The 14713-nt window shown below is 41.5% G+C and overlaps 1 protein-coding gene across 1 annotated transcript in view; it reads left to right on the top strand.

The window, feature by feature from the left end:
* LOC103803902 (neurexin-3) overlaps window positions 1–14713 on the top strand; it is a gene marked incomplete at both ends in the record, with an annotated part of 92806 nt that overhangs the window by 4513 nt on the left and 73580 nt on the right. The window contains 2 exons of the mRNA XM_009076481.1: window positions 487–531; window positions 2287–2448. Of these exons, the coding sequence (XP_009074729.1) occupies window positions 487–531; window positions 2287–2448 (207 nt within the window). The remainder of the gene's footprint in view (window positions 1–486; window positions 532–2286; window positions 2449–14713) is intronic.

Below are 14713 nucleotides of genomic sequence, written 5' to 3'. Positions count from 1 at the left end.
GGGTGGTGGTGGGTGGAAGAAGGGAGTGATGGCTGGGTTTGTGCTGAAGGGGCAAACTGTTTACTGTGTGTGTACATCTCTGAGGATAAGGTTCTTGTTTGAGGGAAGCACCTTGATGGGCATTTGAAGAGTAAGTATTGCACTGTTTTAACTTTGCTTCGGTTCTGGATAATGTATACGAGGGTTGAAGTTAATGACTAATACCAGGGTGGGAAGAGTAGGCAGCTGCCTCCTTCTTTACAGTCTAGGTGGCATGGTTCCCCATAGAGTCCTGGTCATATTGTCCTCTCTCTCACTTTGTGTGTCTCAGGTGCCCCACGCCTTTTTTTGAAAAACTAACACTAGACCATTCATGCAATGTGTCATTTTTACTAACCAACTAATGTACTAACACCCTAACGACTCATCTTTGCTTTTAGTTATTTTAATTAACAATCGTTCTGTTCACGATTTTTTAATTTCCTTTCTTCCCCCTTTTCCGCAAAGCACTCAGGCATTGGACACGCTATGGTAAACAAACTACATTGTCTGGTAGATATCATTCTTATTGTCTCTTTTTTTGGGTTTGCCGTGTGTTTCCTGCCTTTTCCTTCCCCTACCCCCTCTTTTTCCCCCCTCCTTTATACTTACTGCTTCCTTTAATTTAATTTTAATTTCATTTAAAACACTTTTTTCACCCCTTCTTTTTGTTTGTTTTCTTCTTCTTTTTGAATAGAAAAATGAGCAATAAAAGCAACTAACACAACTCTTCTGGAAATGGGGTTTGGACATTTCTTTCATTGTTTTCTTCACCTTGGTCTTTAGTTCTTCTTATCCATTCCAGTGATAAATTGTTGGGTTTTTTGTCCCTTGCTTTTGAGTTTAGCTTTTTCTCTTTTGCTTTTGTTTTCATTCTGGTTTTTTTCCCCTCTGCTTTTTAAGTTTTGTTTTTTACTCTAAACGTTTCTAGATCAGAACCATTGCAGGGCCTCTAGTCCATGGTGGTGAAGGCTCTCTTTTTTGTCTCATCCTTTTGTTGTGGCAATGGCTATTACAGGCAAACTGGCCAGAGTTGTCCTCTTTCTCCTAATTTTCCCCCACTTCCCTCCCTCTGCTTTCTCTCCTCCTCCTCCCTCCTGCTCTCTCTCTCACTTTCTCTCTCTCTCTCTGACCTCTACCTGCGTGGCCGACAGGAGCTCAGCCGGTTGTTTGTTTCAGTACACACTCTGCATGGCATGTCCACGTCTGGTGACTCGCCCGTCTCCTCCTGGCCTCAATCTATTTTCCTCCATCTTCCCTTGAAACCACTAACAGCATCTAAGAAAAACACATCAAATTCACTTGCTCCTCTCCCTTCCTCTCCTGTCACCCTTCACCCTCCATGTGTTTGTGGTTAGAGATTTTGGGGACATTTCTGTTTGGTTTTGAGTTTTTTTATTATTATGGAGTTCGTTTGGTATTTTTATTTTTGATTGCATGCAAGTGTGAAATGGTTTTCTCTCCCTTTCCTTCTCCCTCTCTCTTTTCTCTTTTTTTCCTGTCATCTTTCTGGGCCTCAGATATATTGGCATGACATGTTGAAGTGCAGTGTGTGCACGCTTTGTGTCTTCTTTCTTTCTTTCTCATCTCTGCTTCTATCACACGTGTTCGTGTGTGGTTGATTTATTTTGTTTTATTTTATTTTGATTTCTTTCCTACTTAAATTTTTGTTATGAGTTTGTTTGGTTGGTTTTTTTTAATTTTCTTTTTTTGGTGGTGGGTGGTGGGTGTGTCTCTCTCTAGGTACATGGCATGCACATCCATAATGTATTGAAAGTGAGATCCCTCTCCCCCATCCCTGAATGCATGACTGTCAGTGTGCTGTGAGCAAAAGAAACATAAAAAATAAAAAATACCAACCTCGTCTCCATTAGTGGTTTTTTTGTTTTTTTACTAACAACCATAACTAACTGTAATCATTAAAATAAATTCTAATTAATCATAAAATCAGCTAATATGAGAAATCTCTTTCAAGGACAGTTCCATTTTCTGGCCTGAATAGATGGAAAGCATCTGGATGAGTAGACTGCTGGGTCAGCCTGAGAGTGCTGATGCACCAGAAAGGAGAGAAGCAGATGCTGGAGCATTTCTATTGTGGGTGAATCAGACCAGAAAATAGAGCTTGACTGAACTAAAAAAATATGCATACCAAATCTCAACAAAATCCTTAATAAAACTTACATAAAATTGTAGGGGAGGTAAGTTGATCTGTTCAGGATTGTAAGGTCATTGCTGGGATTTTCTTTGTCCGTTGTGTCCCTCAAACAGGTGACAATCTCTGTGGATGGCATCCTTACCACCACTGGCTACACACAGGAGGACTACACCATGCTGGGCTCGGATGACTTCTTTTATGTGGGAGGGAGCCCCAGTACTGCTGATTTACCTGGCTCTCCAGTAAGCAACAACTTCATGGGCTGCCTCAAAGAGGTAACTGTTTCAAATTAATTCTTTTTTTCTGCACTTTTGGTTTCTTAAAGACATCGCTCTTTCCTGCCTTTCATTACACACTCAATGTCTTTCCCTGATGCTGAATTTTATACTGCAACAGCTCTGTAAGGATAAACTTGCCATTCAGATGGACAGAAGGCTGGAAAACTCATGAACTTAGGCACAGAATCAGACTTGTAGTGCTCAGATTGCAGAAAAAATACCCACGGTAGTTGTTGAGGTGTCTTCTGTAAGCTGTTAGCCATTCAGAAGAAAGCATTAGTATCTTCTAGGCACTGAGGCAATAGCCATTATAAAAAATAAATAACCTTTGATTATTAAGTATCACTTTTGGATGAAAAAGTCGTAATCAGGAGTTTGTTTAGGGTATTTTTAAGGGAATATTGTTAGTTCTGAATTTTCTGTGTAAGTACAGAATTAGGATAAACCAGAAAAATGAAAAGTTGAAGGTAGCATAAAAAGTGTAAATTATGCAAGCAGAATGCAGCATGAGTGTAATGGAGGTGTGGCAATAATGTGGCATGTGGACTTGAAGTGTGCTGTGTTGGTAAGTCTGTGTAGTTGAGTGGCTTCATTGGTCAGGAGGAGCTAGCTGGCTTTGAAAACCATGGTGTCTTACTCTGTGTGGCTGCACTTGTCATGTAGTTAATCCACAACTTTGGGAAAATTCACACAAGGGTAATAGAGATTGGACTGCCTGTCCAGCAGCAGGAACAAGAATAGTGTTACTTGGGTGGGGACAGGGAGAAGAGGGTCGAGTCTGAGGCCAAATCCCAAACTTGGTACAGTTTCAGATGTTATATGCCTTGCCATTGCAGTCATTTTGTCTTCTTTCCTGTCTTTTCTAATATAATTTGTGATGATTACTGTTATTAATGGTGATGTAGATATTGATGTCTCCAAAATGTGTTATACAAAGCTTACTGAAAAACAAGCTTAAGTTTGTCAGTCAGCTTCCTAGCTAGTCTGAAATAAATTTCTTTCAAGAGTTTTCTCCGTAAGGTTCTGATTCCGTACTAATACTGTTTTTCACAGCATGCGGCTGGGTAGATCTAATTTTATTTGCAGCCCAGAGGGTTGCCATAATACCCTCTTTGTATGAACATTTAATATCAGAGGGAATGGAGAGCTGAGATTTCATACAGGAGTCTTGGAAGCAGCAATGCTGAGCTGGATGTTGTTCTGTGGCTGTAACAGCTTTGACAAGTTCCCATCCTACTGACGCTCGACTCATGGTGTCAGGGGTTGTATGTTATGTGCCAGTCCTCTGATGTGAGCGATGGTTTTCAGAGTCTCCAGCTGCTCTCCTTCCTGACCTCTGGATTAGTTAAGGGGATGCACATATGCTTGAAAAGAGCATGTGAGCATCTTATATAGGAAATGAAACTGCCCTGCTTGAATACAAACTGTCATACAGAGATCATATCCTTCTGGTTTCATCTGTGGAACCTTGGGCCGGATTTTCCTAGGCACTGAGCATCCCAGTTTGATTGAAATCAGGGGGAGATACAGCTTCTTAGTGTCTCTTTAAATCAGGATCTTAATTTTATTTATGGGTGCTATGAACCTAACACTTAGCAGAGGCCATTTTTACGTGTGCTCTAAGTCAAGCCAATGGAGCAGAGAAAGCAGTGACAAGAAAATCTTCAGCAGCTTTATTATTTATATAATCATTTGTATTCTATTAGCTTGCACAATGTGCTAAGAGCTGCTTACATAGCTGTCTCAGGCTCATAATACTCTGTGAGAAGAAAAACCCAAGCAACCACTTAAGATTGAGAGGAAGAAAACATAATCAGAATGTGCTTTGTAATCTTCACTCGACTAGGCAGAGGCAGGAGACGTATATGAGCAGATGTCTTGACTTAAAGACAAGCTGGTGCTGGCTGGTTTAGAGCTACAGTCTGCTTAAAAGCAACCTACTTATAGTAGTGGTCCAGGAATGCTTTCAGCTGCTGTGAAATGTTTTCAAAATATACCTTGCCTGGCCTCTGATGACAAATCCAGTGCACACTATTCACTGAACATAAGTGCAGTGTGTGGTTGTCAGGGGAGATACCTGGAAATGGGATGAATGGAGAAATCTAATATTTCTAAAGGAAAGCTGTGTTACTAATTAGGACTTTGTGTTTCCATTCTGTCATTCCTTCAGACCCCTTAGGCCATGGGATAAGTTCCTGCAGGTATCACTAGGACGCATAAGGAAGCTGACTGTCTAGTTTTGGCAAGTGAGAGGCATGGGGAGCTGCACTTGGTGGAGAAAGAGCATCCCTAGATGACTGCCAGAATCCTGACAAAGCCCAGAAGTGCTGCTGTAACACCAATGCCTACACAGAGCAGAGTGACCAGAATAAATAGCCTGCACAGTCTGAGAGGGGCTTTCACTGTGTAGTGAATTACTCTCTGACATCAAAGCAGTCAGTGCTTTCATAAACTGCAGCTTTGGCTGAGTTGAACAGAAAATAGTTTGCCTTGTGAAATTCCTCCCAGGGTTTGTTTCCTCTTGCTTCCTTTGCTGGAGATGAAAACACTGCTGGCAAAGGTAGCAGGACCAACCTGACATCCATCTGGAATTAGAGGATGGGTTTTTTGAGTGTTTTCTTTATGCTTATTTCTGAAATGTCAGGGTGCATCTGTGCAATGCAATGCAGCATGGTATGAAAGAAACCTCAGCTGGTTCAAGAAAGATAGAATACCTATGGGGATCAGACTGACTCTCTGGGGCAGCCACCTTTGACCCTTGAAGAAGCAGAATTGGGGTAATGCAGTGCTTGTGTGCCTGGTTCTGGAACCAGCTATAGGGAACTTTACTTGGCTTTCTGCATAGCATGGCACTGTATTTCATAAGTCAGTCCCTATAGGTTATGTTTTAAAACCTTTTCTCTGTGGCCAGGAAGGATGCTTAGTCTCTTATCAGCCAGAATTGGAAGAGCTTGAGGTTTTAAGAAAAATATTCTAAGCTAAGAAAGTTAGATGAAGGGGTAGGATAGATTGTAATAGCAAATATTGTTCCTTTCAGTTTATGTTTTCTAGTAGAGCAGTGCTCTTCTTTTCTATCAAAGTCCTAGCTACGTAATTGCCTGTCCCCAGAGACATAGCACACCCTGAAGTGGATTGCACTGTTGGTTGGAATGGTGAAGAACATCCTGCTGAGCCCTGTACTGATCTCTTGAATGTCTTAAAGCAGAATTGTCTATTCCTACTCCTTTGCATTCATGGAAGACTTCCTCTAGAGATGTGTCACTTTCCTAGGAAGGCAAAGAGATTTATGCAGCCTTTGGGATGAAACTTTCAGCCTTCGCCCTGTACTCTCTTGTATTTCATCTGGACTGCATCAGCCTCAGAGCACAGCTACCAAACTGCTCACGTGGGAGCTAAGAGAGCTCCTTGAGTGGAGCATTGCCTTCTCACTTCCTCTGAGATTACATGCAGGTGCTGAAGTGCAGGGGCAGAGTGCCTAATGACCCTTCTGCCCCTTTGCAGCTGGGAGGGACTTCTCCACTCAGCTGGGGTTGGTGGTAGGAGGAGGGGCAGCTCTGGCAGGATAGACACTTCATGTGGTCAGAATCTAAGCCTTGACTAGGAGGAATTGAAATGTGTGTGTGTGTTCCTGGCAAGGAACTAAGGGCTTGCTTCTCTGCTGCAGTATCTATATAACATTTCCTAAAATTAATCTAAATATATCTAAGTAATGTTTTCTGTAGGTCAGACAGTTTTTGACCTAATAGTTCTTCCTTCAGCGACAGAATAGATCCTTCTGTCTCTCTTTCATGTGGCTGCAGGTGCTGATTTAAGAGATTCCATTAAGTTGTTAGCTGTAATGTATTAAACCATAAATCCAAGTGTTGAATGTGTAGTTCTGGTTGGAATTTTTCTTCCATTTTCATCAGAATTAAAGATTTCCCAATATCTGGTAGCACTGTTTGGTTTACATTTCTCCACAGCCATCCTGGCAGTGTTGCAGTATACCTGAGGGTGAGGGAACAAGTCTGGAAAATAGAAGTAACTTTTTCCATGAAAACTTCGAAAGACAGAATATTCAGTGAGGGCAGTACGCAGACATGAAACATGGATGTTGCATAAAATCTAAGGCTTTTTGGACCTTCATTCTTGGTATAAAATAATTCTAGAGAAAATCTAGGGGAAGCTGGTGTATTTCCTATTGTGGAGGAAACCAGGTATAGAGATGGGATAGGAGATGATACAGGAGCTCATTTTGAGACAATTGAGCAGATTTATTATTATTTTTAATGAGCGTCAGGGGAGGTGTGACAGTGCTTTGAGAGATAAGGATTGGCTAAACAGGGAGAAGCACTGCCTGAAGGTGGAAAGGGAAAAAGAGCCATTAATAGTTTTTGGAGGCACCAGTATGGCCACAAGGAGGTAGGACAAGAAAGGTAAGAACAAACAACTGTTTTGCATGTACTGGAGGACCTTGGGGAGGAGGTTCTGGTAATCAAGGATGGAGAGTTGCAGGGTGGGAAATTTAGCTGTACAGGCAAAGAGGGAAAATGGGGAGTTGCAGGGTGGGAAATTTAGCTGTATAGGCAAAGGGGGAAAATGGAATTTCAATATCCAATCACTAGGGAAGGGAGATAATCAGAATATTTCCTAGGCTTTATCAGGGAACCAGACATTCAGATTTGATTTACTTGGAGCAGTACTTAAATGGTACTGATGGAGGTGCTTTAGAAGAGCCTAAGGTGGTCCCTAGAGAATGGATGTTCATGTGAGAATTTATGAAATCTTCACATTTTTCTATCAATGCTTTATTAAAATCTCAATTCTGAAAAATGTTGATTGGTACTAACAGCTTGATGGAAGCAGTGAGGCTTGCATATGGGCGGAGTATTGCAGAAATGATCGCAGAGGTCAGGCACCATCTGGCCGTGATGGGAGAAAGCTGTGAAAGTTTAGATCATTTCTGTCTGCAATTTACTGCTAGAAGCCAGATTTCCAAATAGTTCATGAGTGTGTCCAGTTGCTGTATGTATGTCTTGGATGCTATCTGCAAGCCAGGTCTTTTTCAGGACTATTTTCATGTGTAGTGATGATGTGGTTTCTGTTTGGGGATGAATTTTTCTGATTGGAGTGTCACACTGGGGAGGAGGCTGAAGGTGCAGATAGAAAGCAGCCTAAAACTGGAGGCAGAGAAAAGCAGCCTAAGTGTGAAGTGTGCAGATGAAGTTGCAATTTGAAGAGCCCCTCCCTAACAGGGAGACCAGATAGGCCAAAAGCTTTTGGATGCCCAAGATCTCCTTCCACATGAGTAGTTTAACAAAGCCCCAGGAAAGCATAAGAGGAGAGTCAGGAATCAACAGTGCGGAGAATTTCGCTGATGCTCTGTGGGGGAAATTATCACGTGAATGGCACTAACTGCCTGTCCTGGTCCGATAAGACTCGAGAGTGTTCAATTGATTCCCCCAATGTGAATGAAACACAAACGAGGTCAAAATACCATTAGGGAGTGAGACTTTATTACTGGTTACCCAGGGAGGAGAGAGAAGGTACCATAGGAAAGTTAGAAAAATAGGGAAGCCAGCAAGATTTGGGATGGTGCAGCAGAGATAGTCACCACCATAAGTCCAGCAGCATTCCCATGATCTGTCGTCATGTAGAAACGGCGATAGTCACCACCATAGGTCTGGCAGAAAAAGGTGATAGTTTTTTCTCATTGAGTAAGATGTAAGCTTAGACCCTGGGTTTGGTTTGCATTTGCTATTTCTATATTAGCTCAGAGTCAGAGGGAATATATGGTTGGTCAGTCAAACATTTCCCAGGCTACCTGCTGACCGCCAACATGTATTGAATGCTCGGACAAAAATCCTTAAAGACTTTGTGGCACACAGTGAACAATAGCTTTTGCTTTCTGATGTGAGTGTGTGACATGGCATGAAGCCAAGCTGAGCAAGAGGCACTCTGAACTGTGCATCTGAAAGCTGAAATGCCTGTTGCTGGACTTTTTGACAGCATTGAAAAAGAAGCAACATTTTGAGGAGGGCTATTTAAAACCAAACATTTTTATCTTACTAGCAGAACTTACGTTGCCCTGCCAGACCTCTGCTATGCTGCCAGGAGTGACATTGTGCCTCCCTTGTTTTCCTTGCCTATAGGTTTACCATCCTATAACCATAAAAGATTGGATGTGCCAGCCTCTTTCCACAGGAACAACTACTAGAGTGAAATTTACCCTCCATACAAGTGTAGGAGAAAGTTTATAATACCACTTATGTCAAACCAGGCATAAGTCAAGTAAGTCTTCTATGGTTCATCGTTTCATTGCTAACATTTAGCAGAGTGATGAATGTCAGACTCTCTGGAGAAGGCACTTGATTGAGCTGATTTTGCTACTAGCTTTTTTAGGGGAATCATTTGGCAAGGATGGGAGAAAAGAATAATGTTTGTGCCTGGCAGTCCTGCTAACACACAGTTTATGCCCATACTGTGAGCCAGGAAGAATGGAAGAGAGAGGATGCAGATTTCTGTGCAGTATCTGTGAGCCATGGGAGAGGAAAGGTCAGAGGGTGAGCATGCAGAGAGGAAAGCATTTCATGGTACAGTAACATAACGTCAACTTTTGGCCATTAATTCATCTGAAGGTGTCTAGGGGTTGAGGAACAAACCTAGCTGTTCCTGTAGTCTCTCAGCTTTTTCCCATTTAATACCATTTTGAGTGAATTCCCTTAACTTGCCCCACTTCCTGAACACCAAGAAAGCAGAATATCCCAGACCGAGAGCTCCCAGAAGAGTGTTCCATTCAGTTTTAAATGACAAATGAATATATTTGGTTTGGGAGTATATTTGCATAGTGCCTAGTATCTTTATTTTCTAAATCATGATTCTCATGTATGACAAGGATCTCACACAGAAAATTCAATGGTACAGAATTTGTTGCACTATGAATCTATAATTAGCAGATACATGTACTAAAAGTCTAATTCATAATAATTAAATAATAGTATTAATATTAATAATATTACCTCATAGGACCATTCAGATGAAGAGTTCAGTAGGTAGTGTTTTCAAAGCAGCCTCTGAGATTTTGTTTACTCTCAAACCATCAGCTAAAATACAGTGCCAAAGGGAGTAAATGTCATTACCCTCTTCCTTCAAATGCTTCAATTGAAGCACAGGTATGGTGTGTCTTGGTCAGCCTCATATGACCTGCCACTGGTAGAGCAATAGATAAGAGGGACCTCGTACCTATCTTTCTTCTGCTCTTTGTCCTGGCTGGGATAAGTTATGTCTTCAGTACTGTGTAAGAGTCACAACTGCCTAATGCTGTTATGGAGAATGCTAGGTGCTCTAGAAGTTCTGCAACCTTGTTTCTCTGGGGAATTTTCTTCTTTTCCAGTAATGTTAGCAATTTCTAGTTGTTCTATGCTTGATTTGTTTATACATGCCCATCAAGCTGACAGGGGCATGAGTTTGAAAAACAAACTTTAGAAGGTCGCATGGGGCATATATAGGTTACATCAAAAATGTGTCTTAACTTGCCAGCTGAACTGTTGCTGATGGGTATCAAATACCCCCCTCCTTTCTTTGGAGTGTCAGCTCAGGTGAGGAAGTAAAAGAGAAGTAAAGAACAGGCCCTGTGTCCTAGCAATCTAAATTGAGGCTGGAGGACTGTTCAAATGAAGTTCAGTCCTGAAAAAACAGTCAGTGTTGCAGCTCATTTTTGAAAGTCAGCAGAGTCTGATGGGCATTTCCTTGCTTTGTGCTGTGACTGTTGGATTACAGTTCAAGATATTAGGAATTGCATCATAAGGGCAGTGTATCTTAGGAGATTTCTTCCATGTCTGACCAGAATGGGACATGATCTTCCAGTTATGCATCCAAAGACAGGAGCTGAATTTTTAGCTGACTTTGATACAGAAGGTGAAGGAGATGCTATTAACTGTGTACTGAAAAAACCACTAGGCTCCTAAAATTCTTTCTTAAATGCAATTCATATAGCAGAGGCTCTAGAATCCTACAGCCATAATGAACCCAGAAGTAAAATTTGGTTTGTTTTTTTCCCCCATAGCTCTGTCCACAGATTAAGCAAATGCAGGTTCTAGTTAAGATCACATTTATTACAATGTAATATCTTGTTCTCTGGACCTCTTATCAGTAGGCAGACAGCAGCTTTTAAACATTCTAGGTCAGCCTCAGTACACACATTTTGTTGGGGATTAATTTAAAGGATAATTCACATATCAGCAGTTCAGTAGCATTGTACCTCTAAAGTTACCACACTCTTAGAAAGTTTAGAAAAGTAATTAATAGCCAAAGCCTGATTAATAAATTATATATGTAGATTGAGCATACCTTTAAAAGCAAATGTACCTACTGAAACTTCTATGCAGCAGGTGTAAGAGACATATTTTTGCAGGGCTGTTTGAACTATATACTGCCACCATACTTATAAGCTAAAGAGAATCCACAGAGTAGAGCTGAGTGGAGTGTAACCCAGCTTAACTCTCTCCAGGTGACACTGGAACAGGTATCTAGGGAGGAAACTAGCAGCTGTGGGTGGTGTCACCACTGGGCAGTGTATCCAGCAGGCTGATGTGTTGGAGAAGGAATGGAGCACTCCACTGAACCCTAACTGTGCTGTCCATGTGTGACCCTCAGTCCTGGTCCTGTGGCCATCTGTGCTTACTTTGCAGCAGGACCATTAGGAGCAGGCTTTTCTTTCCTACATAATGAACCTGACTCCTGCTGAGCTTCTGTACCTGCAAGGGATACGCCATGTGCTGTGGTTCAGAAAATGAGAGTGTTTACAGGCGTAGAACTATAATTCTTATCAGGAAATTCAGAAAATGTAATGGGGATTGGAGCAATATAGCCTGTGTTTTGTGCATATAAAAAAGTTAATTGGTAACCTAGTCCTAAAGAATGGAAATATTAAAACAACAATCCTTGCACGTGTATGTGACCTAATCCATCCCCATTCAAGACTGAGCAAACTGAGACAGGATACATAGATAGACAGACACAGCGAAGTCCAAAGTCATCAGCAGAGTACTGATGATACTCATGGCAGTTACTGTGGCAAGGATTTCTGGCTGTCTTTTTCATATACTCTTTGCCAAATGTGGTCCCATCCTAATGGATGCTGTGATCTTAACTTTGGCTATCCAAAGCCTGGTGTTCTCATCTTACAATGAAAGTAAGTGAGCTTCTTTTGCTGTTTTTGGCTTTGTAGTTCACTGAGCTTAGTGAACTCTTGGTCTAGATGAACACTGAGAAGAAATAGGAGATATGTTTTTATTTGTTGCTCCTTTTGTTGCTCTAAAGAGGTTACTAAGGATTGATCTTATACCTCAGATAGAAAGACAAGAATAGTTTTGGAGAGTCAGGACCTGCCATATGCTAATATTAATGAAATTACATGAGAGGGATAAGTTGTGAGACTGTTCCGTTTATGTACATGTGTATAAACCAGGCACTTTCACCTGCCTGAGAAGTGTCATCTCTTCAGGAGCAGCAGTCACTATATAAATCTTCTTGACTGACCCTGAAAGCTAAACTATTGCTATGAAGTGTGCATTTGTATTGTGAGCAATTGGGAAAAACTGGGCTGCTGCTACCCAGCACAAAAAGCCAGGCTGCTGCAGCTGCCAGCAAGGGAGGCAGGAAAGGATGATGAGGTTTGAATGTTGAGTGGGTGGGCTGGACGTCTCCTCCCAGGTCCACCACTCCTCCATAGCTGTGAGCCAGCTATCTGTCAAGTGTGAGGAGTGCAGGAGGAGGCAGGAAACTAATGGGCAACATTTGTTACTTGAACTGCATGGAAAAGGCAGCAGGCTTGATATGATACCACCAGATTTTGTATTGTCTCTGGAAGTCTTTATGTTTTAATTCTCTATCATTGCTTCTCTCAGGCTTTGGTCTACTTCTGTTGATGCTGTCTGTTGCACTGGATATTTGTGCTTTGGGATTGTTTTATGTTTGTTCTTCCTTCAAACTGCACAGCCAGAATCCGTTTAGTTAGAATTAACAGTGTACACATCTAGATTCCTAAGCAATTCAATGGAAGTAATATAGGTATATGGAATTTAAGCTCTGAATTACTTATCACAAGGTTTTGTACTCTTTGAGCTATGTAAGAGTTTCATAAGTAGAAGTGTTAGAAATGGTAACATCAGAGCTTAAAGATGAGTTACGGTCTGCCCACTACTCCTGCTGTTTGTAGCTATCTAAACATAGATGTAGTAAATGATGTTTATTTTAATGGGTCTTAGGGGAATATCAGGAGGATTGTTATCTATATTGCGCAGAGTGTCTACTGGTGGCTTCACATTGCCAGAAGGGGGAAAACTCAGATGCTCCTAGTTCCTAAGCACAAATCTTAGCACTTGAGCACTTAATACATCAGGGAGAACATCAGTTATCTGTGAGCTGCATGGGGCTGATGACACACAACTTGAATAGTAACAACTGCATCCACAGAAGCAGTAATGCATAGTGTGCAAATCACTAAGCCAGTGAGCCATTAAGTCGCTGTCCACAGTGGAAGAGACTGAAAAGTGGTGCGTCAGTTCTAGCACGCTGAGAGGTAGCTGTGAGTGATGCCTACAGAGCTTTCTTACTGTATCAGTGTTAGCAAGAAGAGGGAACACAGACGTTTGAGAATGGTGGCAGAGATGAAAAATAATGGCATTTGGAAATGGGGTTTGAGAACGGCATAATCACTCCTGTTAAATCTGTGCCTTTTTTTCTGATTATTAGCCATTTTCAGTGAAATGGGTTTTTCATCTAGAACAAGTCTCTGAACAGATGATTAATGGTTTTATCTGTAATAACTTTACATTTTATAGAACCCTGCTAGGAGTCTGCATCTGGTGAGCCAAGCTATTTAAAGCTGTGTTAATTCTGTTAATTGCTCTACGTTTATTTGGATTGTTGGCACCTGCGGGCTTTAGGATAATGGGTGTGTGTGTGTGTGCATGTGCATTCTCTTTCTAGCTGAAAAAAATGGAGAGGACCATTTCCTCAGCTAGGAACAGCAACCTTGGCAGAACATCCTGGCTGGATTGGTTGTCCTTGAGATTTCCCTTTTTCACTACAGCTGAATTCAGTGAGATGCCAGCCAGAGGCAAGATGTTCCCCTGATTGGGGCAGGAGGTAGGCAGACAATCTGCTTTTGCATGCACTTGCCAACATGAGGCAGCAGCAGCAACAGGGAATGAAGCCAGTGATTTTTTTAGAAGGCTGATCAGGTCCACATCATTCTGATCCTGCTTCTCAGCTGCCTTGCAGTGTTCATATGGTTTTGTTTGTGAAGTGCTCCGGTGGGTTTCAAGCCCTGAACAGATGTGAAGTATGATGATGATTTCTGAACTTTTGTCAGAGAAAAGATCTGGCAGTGGAATTCAGAACATTTGAGGTGACTAAAACATTGCTGTGAAATGCTGGGAGGGCAGCACAGTTGTTTTCATATTTGCAGCTGGATTGGACAAATCACTGGAACAATCTGGACCAGACTCCGATGACAAACTTTTCCCCAGTCTCTGGGAAGATTCTCACATGGGCAGCAAAATGGGGAAACAGAAGGTTTCCCTTATATTGTTAACTGCTGACTTAAAAGTATAGCAGATTGTGAGAGGCTTGGTACATGGAGGTTTTTAGCTAAAATGAGCTCAATATGGCTGTTATCTAAGTGGGTTGGAGAGGTGACTATTGTGGTTTATGTGGGAGCCAGTTCTCTCTCACATCTCTGACATGGATTTCAAGTCTACATTTAAACTTTAGCAACACTAGGACATCTTCCCAACAAATCAGATAATTAACTAAGAAGATCTGTTCACACCCTTATTACTTGTTTTATGGCTGTCTTTAAAACCACAATTCTTCTTGAGAAGACCAGGGAGACACTAAGGTGTGTCCTTCTGGTACTGATGATTTGACCACAGTTGGATTTCTGTAGCTGCTGTATAACCCTTTATGGCTACTGACTAAATGGGATGTTGGTTGTAGCCTCCCAAAGGAGGGACTGCCATATCACCCATCTCAAAGGTGTAAAGAATTGTAAAGAAAACCACCTATAACAAAGGGGAAAGCTTTCTCCAGTGTTTGACAAACCGTGATACTTGTCACTTCTAAAGGACAAGACTACTGTGTTTGTCATCTCTCTCAAGTAGAAGCTGTTACTGGGGATGCCCAGTTTATTTATTCTGTCCGGTTAATGGCTAATCAGTTGCAATATTAAAATTAGTTATAAAGAAAAGCTCAAGAAAAGTATATGATGTTCTCATAT

The sequence above is a fragment of the Acanthisitta chloris genome, unplaced genomic scaffold (assembly GCF_000695815.1).
Source record: "Acanthisitta chloris isolate BGI_N310 unplaced genomic scaffold, ASM69581v1 scaffold1306, whole genome shotgun sequence".
NCBI lineage: Eukaryota > Metazoa > Chordata > Aves > Passeriformes > Acanthisittidae > Acanthisitta > Acanthisitta chloris.
The sequence above is the reverse complement of the archived record's forward strand: the minus strand, read 5'-3'. Positions and strand labels throughout refer to the sequence as shown.